At 52.8% G+C, this 14,019-nt stretch overlaps 1 protein-coding gene across 1 annotated transcript in view; it reads left to right on the top strand.

Annotated features, from left to right (window-relative positions):
- The first annotated feature begins 225 nt into the window (after window positions 1–225).
- Window positions 226–14,019, top strand: part of CNOT3 (CCR4-NOT transcription complex subunit 3) — a 29,355-nt gene continuing 15,561 nt past the window's right edge. Inside the window, exons 1-10 of the mRNA XM_082299850.1 lie at window positions 226–376; window positions 1,931–1,992; window positions 2,297–2,364; window positions 2,716–2,790; window positions 5,039–5,128; window positions 6,365–6,493; window positions 7,352–7,447; window positions 9,378–9,597; window positions 10,863–10,993; window positions 12,399–12,455. Coding sequence (XP_082155976.1) covers window positions 1,968–1,992; window positions 2,297–2,364; window positions 2,716–2,790; window positions 5,039–5,128; window positions 6,365–6,493; window positions 7,352–7,447; window positions 9,378–9,597; window positions 10,863–10,993; window positions 12,399–12,455 — 891 coding nt within the window. The 5' untranslated portion in view covers window positions 226–376; window positions 1,931–1,967. The remainder of the gene's footprint in view (window positions 377–1,930; window positions 1,993–2,296; window positions 2,365–2,715; window positions 2,791–5,038; window positions 5,129–6,364; window positions 6,494–7,351; window positions 7,448–9,377; window positions 9,598–10,862; window positions 10,994–12,398; window positions 12,456–14,019) is intronic.

Below are 14,019 nucleotides of genomic sequence, written 5' to 3'. Positions count from 1 at the left end.
CCCTTTTCCCGCTATAAACACAGCTCCGCCAATGGGAGCGCGGGCATGCGTTGATTGACAGCACCGCGAGGAGGCGGGGCCGTTCGGCGCGTTATCCCGCCTTTCTGCGCTCTCCGCCAATCAGCAAGTGCCGTTCGCTGACGGGCGCGCGGCTCGGCCAATGGGCGCGAGCGGCGGGGCGGGGCGCGCGGGCGGGGCGGGGCTGCGGCCTGAGGGAGCCGCCGCCATCTTGGATGCCGCCGAGGCCGAGTCGGCAGTGAGCGAACGAAGGGGGGGGGAAAAGGCGGCGGCAGCCCCCGCGGGTCGCGACACTATCGCGACACTATCGCCATTCCTCGGCCGACAGGTCGCCCCTGGGCCGCCTCGCGAGCCTCCGGTGAGCGCGGGGAAAGGAGGGGGCGGGGAGCGGCGGCGGGGCCGGGAGGGCCCTGACGGGGGGTTGGGATGAGGGGGGGCGGCGCTGAGGGGCGGCCTCGGGGTTGGGGGGAGGCTGCAGAGGTCTGAGGGGACGCTATGGGAGCATATTGGGGTCTAGAAGGGATGCAGGGCGTCGTTAGTGTCCGTAGGGGTTTATAGGGGCCTATAGGGGTCTGTGGGGAGTTTATGGGGGCTTTATGGGGGTCTGTAGAACTCTGTAGGTGTTCGTGGTGGGTTGAAGGGGCCCTGAAAGGCCTTTTAAGGTTTTGTAGGGACTTTAGAGGGTCTAGGGAGGGCTATAGCGATTTGCAGGACCTTTATAGGGCTGCATAGGAATACGGAAAGCTGTGCAGGGAATCCATAAACGTTCTATAGGTAGCTGTAGGAATGTAGTGCGCTTCTGGAACAATCTACAAGGGGTCTGGGGGAGCTTGGGGGGGTCTGTGTGGGTTCTAGATGGGGTTTAGGGGGGTAGATGAGACTCTTTAGGGGGTCTTTGGAGCTCTGGAGGGGTCCATAGGGGGCTCTGGGGGGTCTGTAGGGCTCTGTGGAGCTCCGTGGGGAGCTATGAGGAGTCTCCAGGGCGCTTATAGGGTTTGTGGGGGGCTCTGTAGGGTTCTGTGTAGGTGTCCAGCACCCTATAGGGGCTCTGTGTGAGGTTTGTAGGGCGTCTGTGGTGGTTTATTGGGGCCCGTCGAGGGTCTTTTGGCATCTCTTGGGTTCTCTGGGAGTCTGTAGGGCCCCACTGGGGTCTTTTGGTGGCTGTTTGAAATCTGTAGGGGTCCATGGGGGGCTCTGTAGGGGCCCTGAGGAGGGGGGGATCTGTAGGGCTGAGTTTAGAGGGGGCTGAGGAGGCCTTGGAGGCGTTTGGGGGGATCTGGGAGAATTTGCGTGGTCAGGGGGATTTGGGGAGGGTCTTGAGCGGTCTCAGGGGAGACTGAGGGGGGTTTTGGGGGCTTTTGGAGGGGGTTTTGGGGTGAGCTGGGAGAATTTGGGGGATCAGGGGGATTTGGGGAGGGTCTTGAGCGGTCTCAGGGGAGACTGAGGGGGGTTTTGGGGGGTTTGGAGGGGGTTTTGGGGTGAGCTGGGAGAATTTGGGGGATCAGGGGGATTTGGGGAGGGTCTTGAGGGGTCTCAGGGGAGACTGAGGGGGGTTTTGGGGGGTTTTGGAGGGGGTTTTGGGGTGAGCTGGGAGAATTTGGGGGATCAGGGGGATTTGGGGAGGGTCTTGAGGGGTCTCAGGGGAGACTGGGGGGTTTTGGGGGGTTTTGGAGGGGGTTTTGGGGTGAGCTGGGAGAATTTGGGGGATCAGGGGGATTTGGGGAGGGTCTTGAGGGGTCTCAGGGGAGACTGAGGGGGGTTTTGGGGGGTTTTGGAGGGGGTTTTGGGGTGAGCTGGGAGAATTTGGGGGATCAAGGGGATTTTGGGCAGGGTTTGGGGAGGTCATGGGTGGGGTCTGAGGGGAATTTGGGGGGTCCTGACCCTCCCTTTCCCCCCCACCCCCACCCCAAAGCAGGCGCCCCCCGAGGGGATGCCGAGAGCCCCCCAAAATGGCTGACAAGAGGAAGCTGCAAGGTGAGGGGGCACCTGCAGGGTGGGGCCGGCTCTGATTGGCTGGGACAGTTTGGGTGGGGCTGAGGGGCGGCTCTGATTGGCTGGGACAGTTTGGGTGGGGCTGAGGGGCGGCTCTGATTGGCTGGGACAGTTTGGGTGGGGTGGCTCTGATTGGCTGGGACAGTTTGGGTGGGGCCGAGGGGAGGCTCTGATTGGCTGGGACAGTTTGGGTGGGGTGGCTCTGATTGGCTGGGACAGTTTGGGTGGGGCTGAGGGGCGGCTCTGATTGGCTGGGACACTGAGGGCGGGGCTGCCCCGCCCCCAGGTGAGATTGACAGGTGCCTCAAGAAGGTGTCGGAGGGCGTGGAGCAGTTCGAGGACATCTGGCAGAAGGTGAGGATGGGGATACCCCCAAATCCCCCCAAAAATCCCAAAATCCCGCCAAAAAAATCCCAACCCCCCCCCCCAAAAAAACCCAAAAATTCCCACCAAGAAACTCCCAAAATTCCCCTCAAAAAACTCCCAAAATCTCCCCTCAAAAAAACCCCAGAAATCCCACAGGGACCCCCCCCTCAAAATCCCCCAAAGTCCCATCAGGGACCCCCCCAAATCCCACAGGAATTCTCCAAAATCCAATCAGAGATGCCTCAAAATTCCTCTAAAATTTGGAAACTCCCCCAAAAAATCATCTGGGGACCCCAAAACCCCCCAATTCTGAGCCCCCCACCCCAATTCCCCCCCCAGCTCCACAACGCTGCCAACGCCAACCAGAAGGAGAAGTACGAGGCCGACCTGAAAAAGGAGATCAAGAAACTTCAGGTACGAAATTGGGGTGAAAAAAGGGGAAAATGGGGACCCCCAAATCCCCCTCACCCTCCTTGGCCCCCTCTGAAATCCCAAAATTCCCCCCAGGACCCCCCAAATTCCTCTCAGGTGCCCTTGGGGTTTTCCCAAAGTCTTTTGGGAGCCCCTGAAACACCCACTGGGACCCCCCCAAATTCCTCCTGGGACGCCCCAAATTCCTCCTGGGACGCCCCAAATTCCTCCTGGGACACCCCAAATTCCTCCTGGGATCCCAAATTCCATCTGGGATGCCCCAAAATCCTCCTGGGACACCCCAAAATCCTCTTGGGATCCCAAAATCCTCCTGGGATGCCCCAAAATCCTCCTGGGACGCCCCAAATTCCTCCTGGGATCCCAAAATCCTCCTGGGATGCCCCAAATTCCTTCTGGGGTACCCCAAATTCCTCCTGGGATCCCAAATTCCTCCTGGGATGCCCCAAATTCCTTCTGGGGTACCCCAAATTCCTCCTGGGATCCCAAATTCCATCTGGGATGCCCCAAAATCCTCCTGGGACACCCCAAAATCCTCCTGGGGTACCCCAAATTCCTCCTGGGATGCCCCAAATTCCTTCTGGGAACCCCCCAAATTCCATCTGGGACCCCAAATTCCTTCTGGGATGCCCCCAAGTTCCTCCAGGGACCCCCCAAGTTCCTCCAGGGACCCCGAATTCCTCCTGGGAGACCCCAAATTCCTCCTGGGATGCCCCAAATTCCTTCTAGGACCCCCCAAATTTCTCCAGGGACTCCAAATTCCTTCTGGGACACCCCAAATTTCTCCTGGGGTACCCCAAATTCCTTCCTATCCTTCTGGGGTCCCCTCAAACTCCCCCAGGAGCCTCAGATTCTCTCTGGGACCCCCAGATCTCCCCAGTCCGGGGTGGGTTTTGGGGGGTCCTGGGGGTGTTTTAGGGTTTTTTGGGGTGGGTTGGAGTTTTTTGGGGTGTTTTTAGGGTGCTGGGGTGGTTTTTGGGAGTTTCTGGGTTGTTTTAGGTGTTCCCAGGGATGGTTTTGGGGGTGTTTTTGTGGATGTTTTGGGGAGTTTGGGATGTTTTTGGTGTTCCCGGGGAGATTTTGGGGTTCCTGAGGGGGTTTTTGGGGTTCCTGTGGGGGTTTTTGGGGTTCCCGGGGTGGTTTTTGGGGTTCCTGGGGAGGTTTTTGGGGTTCCCAGGGTGGTTTTTGGGGTTCTTGAAGGGGTTTTTGGGGTTCCCGGGGTGGTTTTTGGGGTTCTTGAAGGCGTTTTTGGGGTTTTTGAGGTGGTTTTTGGGGTTCCCGGGGTGGTTTTTGGGGTTCTTGAAGGCGTTTTTGGGGTTTTTGAGGTGGTTTTTGGGGTTCCCGGGGTGGTTTTTGGGGTTCCTGAGGAGGTTTTTGGGGTTCCCGGGGTGGTTTTTGGGGTTCCCGGGGTGGATTTTGGGGTTCCCAGGGTGGTTTTTGGGGTTTTTGAGGAGGTTTTTGGGGTTCCTGAGGAGATTTTGGGGGTTCCCGGGGTGGTTTTGGGGTTCCCGGGGTGGTTTTTGGGGTTCTTGAAGGGGTTTTTGGGGTTCCCGGGGTGGTTTTTGGGGTTCCTGAGGAGGTTTTTGGGGTTCCCGGGGTGGTTTTTGGGGTTCCCGAGGAGGTTTTTGGGGTTCCTGAGGAGGTTTTTGGGGTTCCCGGGGTGGTTTTTGGGGTTCCCGGGGTGGATTTTGGGGTTCCCAGGGTGGTTTTTGGGGTTCCTGAGGGGGTTTTTGGGGTTCCTGAGGAGGTTTTTGGGGTTCCTGAAGGGGTTTTTGGGATTTTTGAGGAGGTTTTTGGGGTTCCTGAGGAGGTTTTTGGGGTTCCCAGGGTGGTTTTTGGGGTTTTTGAGGAGGTTTTTGGGGTTCCTGAGGAGGTTTTTGGGGTTCCTGAGGAGGTTTTTGGGGTTCCCAGGGTGGTTTTTGGGGTTCCTGAGGAGGTTTTTGGGGTTCCTGAAGGGGTTTTTGGGATTTTTGAGGAGGTTTTTGGGGTTCCTGAGGAGGTTTTTGGGGTTCCCGGGGTGGATTTTGGGGTTCCCAGGGTGGTTTTTGGGGTTTTTGAGGAGGTTTTTGGGGTTCCTGAGGAGGTTTTTGGGGTTCCCAGGGTGGATTTTGGGGTTCCCAGGGTGGTTTTTGGGGTTTTTGAGGAGGTTTTTGGGGTTCCTGAGGGGGTTTTTGGGGTTCCTGAGGAGGTTTTTGGGGTAGCCCTGACTCCCCCCACCCCGTGTCCCCCACAGAGGCTGCGGGACCAGATCAAGACATGGGTGGCCTCCAACGAGATCAAAGACAAGCGGCAGCTCATCGACAACCGCAAGCTCATCGAGACGGTACCGGGGCAAACACGGGGATTTGGGGGGAAAAACGGGAATTCTGGGGGAAAACCCAGGAATTTGGAGGGAAAAAACGGGATTTTTGTGAGGAGAACGGCGGTTTGTCACCGGGAAATGGGGATTTTCGGGGAGAGAAATGGCATTTTTAGGAGAATTGGGGGGGTCTTGGGAGAAAATGGGATTTTTGTGAGGAGAATTTAGGGTTTTTTGGAGGGAAATGGGGTTTTTGTGAGGAGAATTTAGGGTTTTTTGGAGGGAAATGGGGTTTTTGTGAGGAGAATTTAGGGTTTTTTGGAGGGAAATGGGATTTTTGTGAGGAGAATTTAGGGTTTTTTGGAGGGAAATGGGGTTTTTGTGAGGAGAATTTAGGGTTTTTTGGAGGGAAATGGGGTTTTTGTGAGGAGAATTTAGGGTTTTTTGGAGGGAAATGGGGTTTTTGTGAGGAGAATTTAGGGTTTTTTGGAGGGAAATGGGATTTTTGTGAGGAGAATTTAGGGTTTTTTGGAGGGAAATGGGATTTTTGTGAGGAGAATTTAGGGTTTTTTGGAGGGAAATGGGATTTTTGTGAGGAGAATTTAGGGTTTTTTTGGGAGGGAAATGGGATTTTTGTGAGGAGAATTTAGGGTTTTTTGGAGGGAAATGGGGTTTTTGTGAGGAGAATTTAGGGTTTTTTGGAGGGAAATGGGATTTTTGTGAGGAGAATTTAGGGTTTTTTGGAGGGAAATGGGGTTTTTGTGAGGAGAATTTAGGGTTTTTTGGAGGGAAATGGGGATTTCTGGGAGGAAAAGTGAATTTTTGGGAGGAGAATTGAGTTCTTTTGGACAGAAATGGGATTTTCTGAGAGGAAAAATGGGATTTTTATGAGAGGAGTTGAGTTTTTTCTGAGGAAAATGGGGATTTTCTGGAAGGAATGGGATTTTTGGTGAGAATTGGGTTTTCTGGGACAGAAATAGAGTTTTTTTGGGAGGAAAGTGGCATTTTTGAGAGAATTGGGATTTCTGGGAGGGAAACGGGAAGGTTTGGGAGGTAAACAGAATTTTCATGAGGAGAACAACCTTTTTTGAGATGCAAACCAGGATTTTGTGGAGGAAAATTGAATTTTCATGAGGAGAATTCTGCTTTCTTTGAAGGAACCAGGGATTTTTTGGGCAGAAAATGGAGGTTTTTGGGGCCTACAAGGGTTGGGCCTCTGCCAAATTGTGATTTTTTTCCTGTTTTTGTGGGTTTTGGCAGCAAATGGAGCGGTTCAAGGTGGTGGAGAGGGAGACCAAGACCAAGGCCTACAGCAAGGAAGGGCTGGGGCTGGCCCAGAAGGTCGACCCCGCACAGAAGGAGAAGGAGGAGGTCGGGCAGTGGCTCACGGTGAGGAAAAAAAACCCCCATTTTCCCATAAAACATGGTTTTCCCCCAAAAAAAGCCTCTTTTCTGTCAAAAGAATGGGTTTTTTATTCATAAAAGCCACTTATTTCTTCGTAAAGATCATTGTTTTCCCTCACGAAAGTAGTTTTTGCCTCACGAAAGTGATGTTTTTCTTCACTGAAGTCGTTTTTTTCTCACAGAAATCTGATTTTTCTCACAGGAGTTCCTTTTTTTCTTACAAAACCAAATTTGTTTTTCGAAAAATGCACAAATTCCTGAAAAAATGCGCTTTTTTCCTCAAGAAACTCGCTTTGTTTCACGTTGTTTCTCAGAAAAAGTGGGGTTTTTTTCTCAAAAAAGTCAAGTTTTTCCTCAGAAAAATTAGTTTGCCAAAAAACTAATGATATTTCTTCAAAGAATCACAATATTTTCCCCAAAATACATTTTGTTTTTCAGAAAAATCGATTTGTTGTTGAAAAATGTGATTTTGTTTCTGACACAAACTTTGTTTCTGAAAAAAGTACTTTCTTCCAAGAAAAATCAGTTAATTTTTCAAAAGAACCACTGTATTTTTTTTTAGAAACTAACTTTATTTTTCAGGAATTTCAGTTTTTTGTTTGAAAAAACAGTTTTATTCTTCAAAAAGATAATTTATTTCTTACAAAAAGAAGTTTTTTCTCTACAAAAAACGTTTTGTTCGTTGGAAAAATTGATTTATTTATGTAATATCTGACTTACTCTTCAAAGAATTGACATTTTTGCTGAAAGAAATGGGGTTCTTTTTCAAGAAATTGATGTTGTTGTTCAAGGAATTCACTTTTGGGCTCAAAAAAATCCCTTTTTGCCCCAATTTTGCCCTAGAACACGATCGACACGCTGAACATGCAGGTGGATCAGTTCGAGAGCGAGGTGGAGTCGTTGTCGGTGCAGACCCGCAAGAAGAAGGGGGACAAGGATGTGAGTGCCCCAAAATGCCCCCAAATGACCCCAAAATCCCACAAAACCAACCCGAGCATTCCTGAATTCCACTGAGCTGTCCCAAAATCCACCCAAATCACCCCAAAACCAACCCTGACATCCCTGAATCCTGCTGAGCCGTCCCAAATTCCCAACAAATCATCCCAAAATCACCTAAATCACCTCAAAGCCGCCCCATTCCCAAGGATGCCACCTGGCTCCCAGCTCTCCCTGACCCCATTTTTCCCATTTTTTCCCATTTTTCCCCAATTTTTACTTCGGAATTGCTCAGAATCGAGGCCTTGAAGCAGCACCGCTCCCACACCCCCTTGCTGGAGTTTAATCCCAGTGGATCCAACAGATCCCTGAGTGCATTCCCAGGGATCCTGCCCAGTTCCCATGGATCCCACCTGGCTCCCAATCATCCCTGACCCCATTTTTCCCATTTTTCCCATTTTTTCCCCAATTTTTCCCCTCAGGATCAGCTCAGAATCGAGGCCTTGAAGCAGCACCGCTCCCACACCCCCTTGCTGGAGTTCAATCCCCGGGGATCCAACAGATCCCTGACCCCATTCCCAGTGATTCTCTATGGTTCTGAGGGATCCCTGACCCCATTTTTCCCATTTTTTCCCTTTTTTCCCCAATTTTTCCCCTCAGGATCAGCTCAGAATCGAGGCCTTGAAGCAGCAGCGCTCCCACACCCCCTTGCTGGAGTTCAATCCCCGGGGATCCGACAGATCCCTGAGTGCATTCCCAGGGATCCTGCCCAGTTCCCATGGATCCCACCTGGCTCCCAGCTCTCCCTGACCCCATTTTTTCCTTTTTTCCCCAATTTTTCCCCTCAGGATCAGCTCAGAATCGAGGCCTTGAAGCAGCAGCGCTCCCACACCCCCTTGCTGGAGTTCAATCCCCGGGGATCCGACAGATCCCTGAGTGCATTCCCAGTGATTCTCTATGGTTCTGAGGGATCCCTGACCCCATTTTTCCCATTTTTCCCCTTTTTTCCCCAATTTTTTCCCTCAGGATCAGCTCAGAATCGAGGCTTTGAAGCAGCACCGCTCCCACACCCCCTTGCTGGAGTTTAATCCCAGTGGATCCAACAGATCCCTGAGTGCATTCCCAGGGATCCTGCCCAGTTCCCATGGATCCCACCTGGCTCCCAGCTCTCCCTGACCCCATTTTTCCCATTTTTTCCCTTTTTTCCCCAATTTTTTCCCTCAGGATCAGCTCAGAATCGAGGCCTTGAAGCAGCACCGCTCCCACACCCCCTTGCTGGAGTTCAATCCCCGGGGATCCAACAGATCCCTGACCCCATTCCCAGTGATTCTCTATGGTTCTGAGGGATCCCTGACCCCATTTTTCCCATTTTTTCCCTTTTTTCCCCAATTTTTCCCCTCAGGATCAGCTCAGAATCGAGGCCTTGAAGCAGCACCGCTCCCACACCCCCTTGCTGGAGTTCAATCCCTGGGGATCCTACAGATCCCTGAGTGCATTCCCAGGGATCCTGCCCAGTTCCCATGGATCCCACCTGGCTCCCAGCTCTCCCTGACCCCATTTTTCCCATTTTTTCCTTTTTTCCCCAATTTTTCCCCTCAGGATCAGCTCAGAATCGAGGCCTTGAAGCAGCACCGCTCCCACACCCCCTTGCTGGAGTTCAATCCCCGGGGATCTGACAGATCCCTGAGTGCATTCCCAGTGATTCTCTATGGTTCTGAGGGATCCCTGACCCCATTCTTCCCATTTTTCCCCTTTTTTCCCCAATTTTTTCCCTCAGAATCAGCTCAGAATCGAGGCCTTGAAGCAGCACTGCTCCCACATCCCCTTTCCTAGCCCTCAATCCCGGCGGTGAATCCTGAGGGATCCGAGTTCCCCCGACCCTCCCAGCTCTCCCTGAGCCCGTTTTGCCCGTTTTCCCCTGTTTTTACCCCAGAAGCAGGACCGGATCGAGGCTCTGAAGCGCCAGGTGGAGCGGCACCGTTTCCACGTGCGCATGCTGGAGACGCTGCTGCGGATGCTAGACAACGACTCGATCCCGGTGGATCCCGTGAGGAAGCTGAAGGACGATGTGGAATATTACGTGGATTCCTGCCAGGAGCCCGACTTCGAGGAGAACGAGTTCCTCTACGACGACCTCGACCTCGACGACATCCGTATGGCGGGGGGAGAAAACGGGGAGAAAAAGTGGGGAAATGGGGAAAAACGGTGGGGAAAAAATGGGTGGGAAAATGGGGGGGAAAAAACGGGGGGAAAATGGGCAGGAAAGGGGGAAAAATGGGTTGGAAAAGGGGGAAAATGGAGAGGAGAATGGGGAAAAAAGGGCGGGAAAATGGAGGGGGAATGAGGCAGGAAAAATGGGGAGAAAATGGGTGGGAAAATGGGGGGGAATGAGGGAAAAACAGGGAAAAAATGGGTGGAAAAGGGGGAAAATGGAGAGGAGAATGGGAAAAAAAGGGCGGGAAAATGGAGGGGGAATGAGGCAGGAAAAATGGGGAGAAAATGGACGGAAAAGTGGGGAAAAATGTGTCTGGAGAAGGGGAAAAAGCAGATGGGAAAATGGGCAGGAAAATGGGGGGGAATGAGGGAAAAACAGGCGGGAAAAGCAGGGAAAAAATGGGCAGGAAAATGGGGGGGAATGAGGGAAAAACAGGCGGGAAAACCAAGGAAAAAATGGGCAGAAAAGTGGGGAAAAATGGGGTTGGAAAAGGGGGAAAAACAGATGGGAAAATGGGAAAAAATGGGCGGGAAGAAATGGGAAAAATGGGCGGGAAAAAGGGGGGAGAATGAGGCAGGAAAAAGTGGGCGGAGAAGTGGGAAAAAATGGGCTGGAAAAGGGGGAAAAATGGACAGGAAAATGGGAAAATGGGCAGGAAAATGGGGGGGAAATGAGGGAAAAACAGGTGGGAGAAACAGGGAAAAAATGGGCAGAAAAGTGGGGAAAAATGGGGGAAAACCAGATGGGAAAATTGGAAAAAATGGGCAGGAAAATGGGAGGAAAGGGGGTGGGAAAAGGGGAAAAGTAGCCAGGGAAATAGGGGGGGAAAAAGGGCTGGAAAATGGGGGGGCAAAAAGGGCGGAAAAATGGGCGGGAAAATGGGAGAAATGGGCGGGAAAATGGGAAAAAGGGGCAGGAAAACAGAGAGTTGAAGGAAAACGGGCGGGAAGATGGAATTTGGGAAGGGAAATGGGGGTTTGGGGAAAGAACGGGATTGTCCACGAGAGAAACACGGATTTTTTTAGGACTTATTGGGACACAGGTGGGGTTTTTTGGGAGAAAACGGGGGTTTTTTTGGGAGGAAAACAGGGGTTTGGAGAGGGAATTTTTTGGGGGAGGAAAATGGGGGGTTCTGGGTGGGATTTTGGGGTGAAGGGGGGGGGGGATGCCCACGGTGTCCCCTCCCCCCTGTGCCCCCCCCAGCGCAGGCTCTGGTGGCCACGTCCCCCCCCAGCCATTCCCAGATGGAAGACGAGATCTTCAACCAGAGCAGCAGCACCCCGACCTCCACCACGTCCAGCTCCCCGATCCCACCCAGCCCTGCTGCAAATGCTGTGAGTGACACCCCAAAAACACCCCAAAAACACCCCAAAAACACCCCAAAACACCCCCAAAATACCCCAAAATACCCCAAAACCACCCCAAAACCACCCCAAAAACACCCCCCGACCTCCACCACGTCCAGCTCCCCGATCCCACCCAGCCCTGCTGCAAATGCTGTGAGTGACACCCCAAAAACACCCCAAAAACACCCCAAAAACCCCCCCCGACCTCCACCACGTCCAGCTCCCCGATCCCACCCAGCCCTGCTGCAAATGCTGTGAGTGACACCCCAAAAACACCCAAAAACACCCCAAAAACACCCCAAAAACACCCCCCGACCTCCACCACGTCCAGCTCCCCAATCCCACCCAGCCCTGCTGCAAATGCTGTGAGTGACACCCCAAAAACACCCAAAAACACCCCAAAAACACCCCAAAAACACCCCCCGACCTCCACCACGTCCAGCTCCCCGATCCCACCCAGCCCTGCTGCAAATGCTGTGAGTGACACCCCAAAAACACCCAAAAACACCCCAAAACACCCCAAAACTACCCCCAAAATACCCCAAAAATACCCCCAAAATACCCCAAAACCACCCCAAAACCACCCCAAAACACCCCAAAAATACCCCCAAAATACCCCAAAACACCCCAAAAATACCCCAAAAACCCCCCCCGACCTCCACCACGTCCAGCTCCCCGATCCCACCCAGCCCTGCTGCAAATGCTGTGAGTGACACCCCAAAAACACCCAAAACACCCCAAAAACACCCCAAAAACACCCCAAAATACCCCAAAACCACCCCAAAAATACCCCAAAACCACCCCAAAACACCCCAAAAATACCCCAAAACACCCCAATAACACCTTAAACATCTCAAAATACCCCAAACCACCCCAAAATACCCCAAAAGTCCCAACTTCCCCTAAAGCCCCCCACAAACCCCTCAAAAATACTCCCAATCCACCCAAAAATACTCCCAATCCACCCAAAAATACTTCCAAACCACCCAAAACACCTTAAACATCTCAAAATGCCTCAAAATACCCCAAAACCACCCCAAAACCACTTTAAACATCTCAAAATGCCCCCAAATACCCCAAAACACCCCAAAACTCCCAACTTCCCCAAAAACCCCCATAAACACCTCAAAAATACTCCCAAACCCCCCAGAACCACCCCAAAACCACCTTCACCATCTCAAACCACCCCAAACCACCCCAAAACCACCCAAACCCACCAAAAAATCCCCTAAAACACCCCAACACCACCCCCTCCCCCCAAAAAAACCCCAAAAATCCCCACCCAGGGAGGTTGGGGGAGCCCCTCCCCCCCCCTTCCCATGGATTTGGGGACCCCCTCCTCAATTTTGGGGTCCCCCTCACCCCCTTTTTCCCCCCCTTTCCCCCTCCCCAGGAGAATTCGGAGGACGACAAAAAGCGCGGCCGCTCCACGGACAGCGAGGTGGGCCAGGTGAGGGGGGGAGGGGCTCCACATTTTGGGGAGGGGTCCCCAATTCTGGGGTGTCCCCCCCCCCCCCTTTTTCTATCCCCCTCCATTAATTGTGCTTTTTCCTCCTTTAAATTCCCTCCATTTCGGGGGTGTGTCCCCCCCCCCTTTTTAGAGTGGTTCGTCCCATTTTGTGGGATGTTGTCGTGTCCCCCCCCCCCCTTTTTAGAGTGGTTCATCCCATTTTGTGGGATGTTGTCGTGTCCCCCCCCCTTTTAAAGTGGATTTTCCTCTTAAAGGGCCCCTGTTTTAGTGTGTGCCCCCCCCCCATTTTAGAGTGGGATTTCCCCCCCTTAAACACCCCCCCCCCCTATTTTATAGGGTGTCCCCCCCCACCCGTTTTCATAGTGGATTCTCCCATTTTTTTGGAGTGTTTCCCCCTCCCTTTTTAGTGGAAAGACCCCCCCCCCCCCCCTTATTTTCGGGGTGTCCCCCCCTATTTTCAGAATGGATCTTCCCATTTTTTAATGGGACCCCCCCTCAAGGACTCCCGTGGTTTGTGCTGCCCCCCCCATTTTACAGTGGGCCCCCCCCCCACCCCCCCCACCCCCCCATTTCCATAACGGATCCTTCCATTTTTAATGGGACCCCCCCCCATTTTAGGGTGCTCCCCCCCCCCCAGTCCTAATGGATCCTCCCATTGTTTTATGGGGACCCCCCCCCCTTAAAACCCCCCCCCAATTTATAATGGATCCTCCCATTTTTAATAGGACCCCCCCCCATTTTAGGGTGCTCCCCCCCCATTTCCATAATGGATCCTCCCATTGTTTTATGGGGACCCCCTCTTAAACCCCCCCCCATTTTATAATGGATCCTCCCATTGTTTTATGGGGACCCCCCCTTAAACCCCCCCTCATTTTAGGTGGTGTCGTCCCCCCCATTTCCATAATGGATCCTCCCATTGTTTTATGGGAACCCCCCCTTAAATCCCCCCCCATTTTAGAGGGCACCCCCCCATTTTATGATGGACTCTCCCATTGTTTTATGGGGACCCCCCCCTTAAACCCCCGCTCGTTTTAGGTGGTGTCGTCCCCCCCATTTCCATAATGGATCCTCCCATTTTTAATGGGACCCCCCCCCCCAATCCTAATGGGTCTTCCCATTGTGTTATGAGGACCCCCCCTTAAACCCCCCCCCAATTTTATAATGGATCTTCCCATTGTGTTATGAGGACCCCCCCTTAAACCCCCCCCAATTTTATAATGGATCCTCCCATTGTGTTATGAGGACCCCCCCCTTAAACCCCCCCCATTTTATAATGGATCCTCCCATTGTTTTATGGGGACCCCCCCTTAAACCCCCCCCATTTTATAATGGATCCTCCCATTGTTTTATGGGGACCCCCCCTTAAACCCCCCCCATTTTATAATGGATCCTCCCATTGTTTTATGGGGACCCCCCCTTAAACCCCCCCCATTTTAGAGGGCACCCCCCCCATTTCCCGATGGATTCTCCCATTCCCCCATTTCACCCCCCCCCATTTACAATGGATTCTTCCTCCATTTTTAAAGCTCCCCCCATAACCCCC

The sequence above is a fragment of the Coloeus monedula genome (genome assembly GCF_965178545.1).
Source record: "Coloeus monedula genome assembly, chromosome: 34".
Taxonomy (NCBI): domain Eukaryota; kingdom Metazoa; phylum Chordata; class Aves; order Passeriformes; family Corvidae; genus Coloeus; species Coloeus monedula.
Note: the sequence above shows the minus strand (reverse complement) of the source record. Positions and strands in the feature narration are given on the sequence as shown.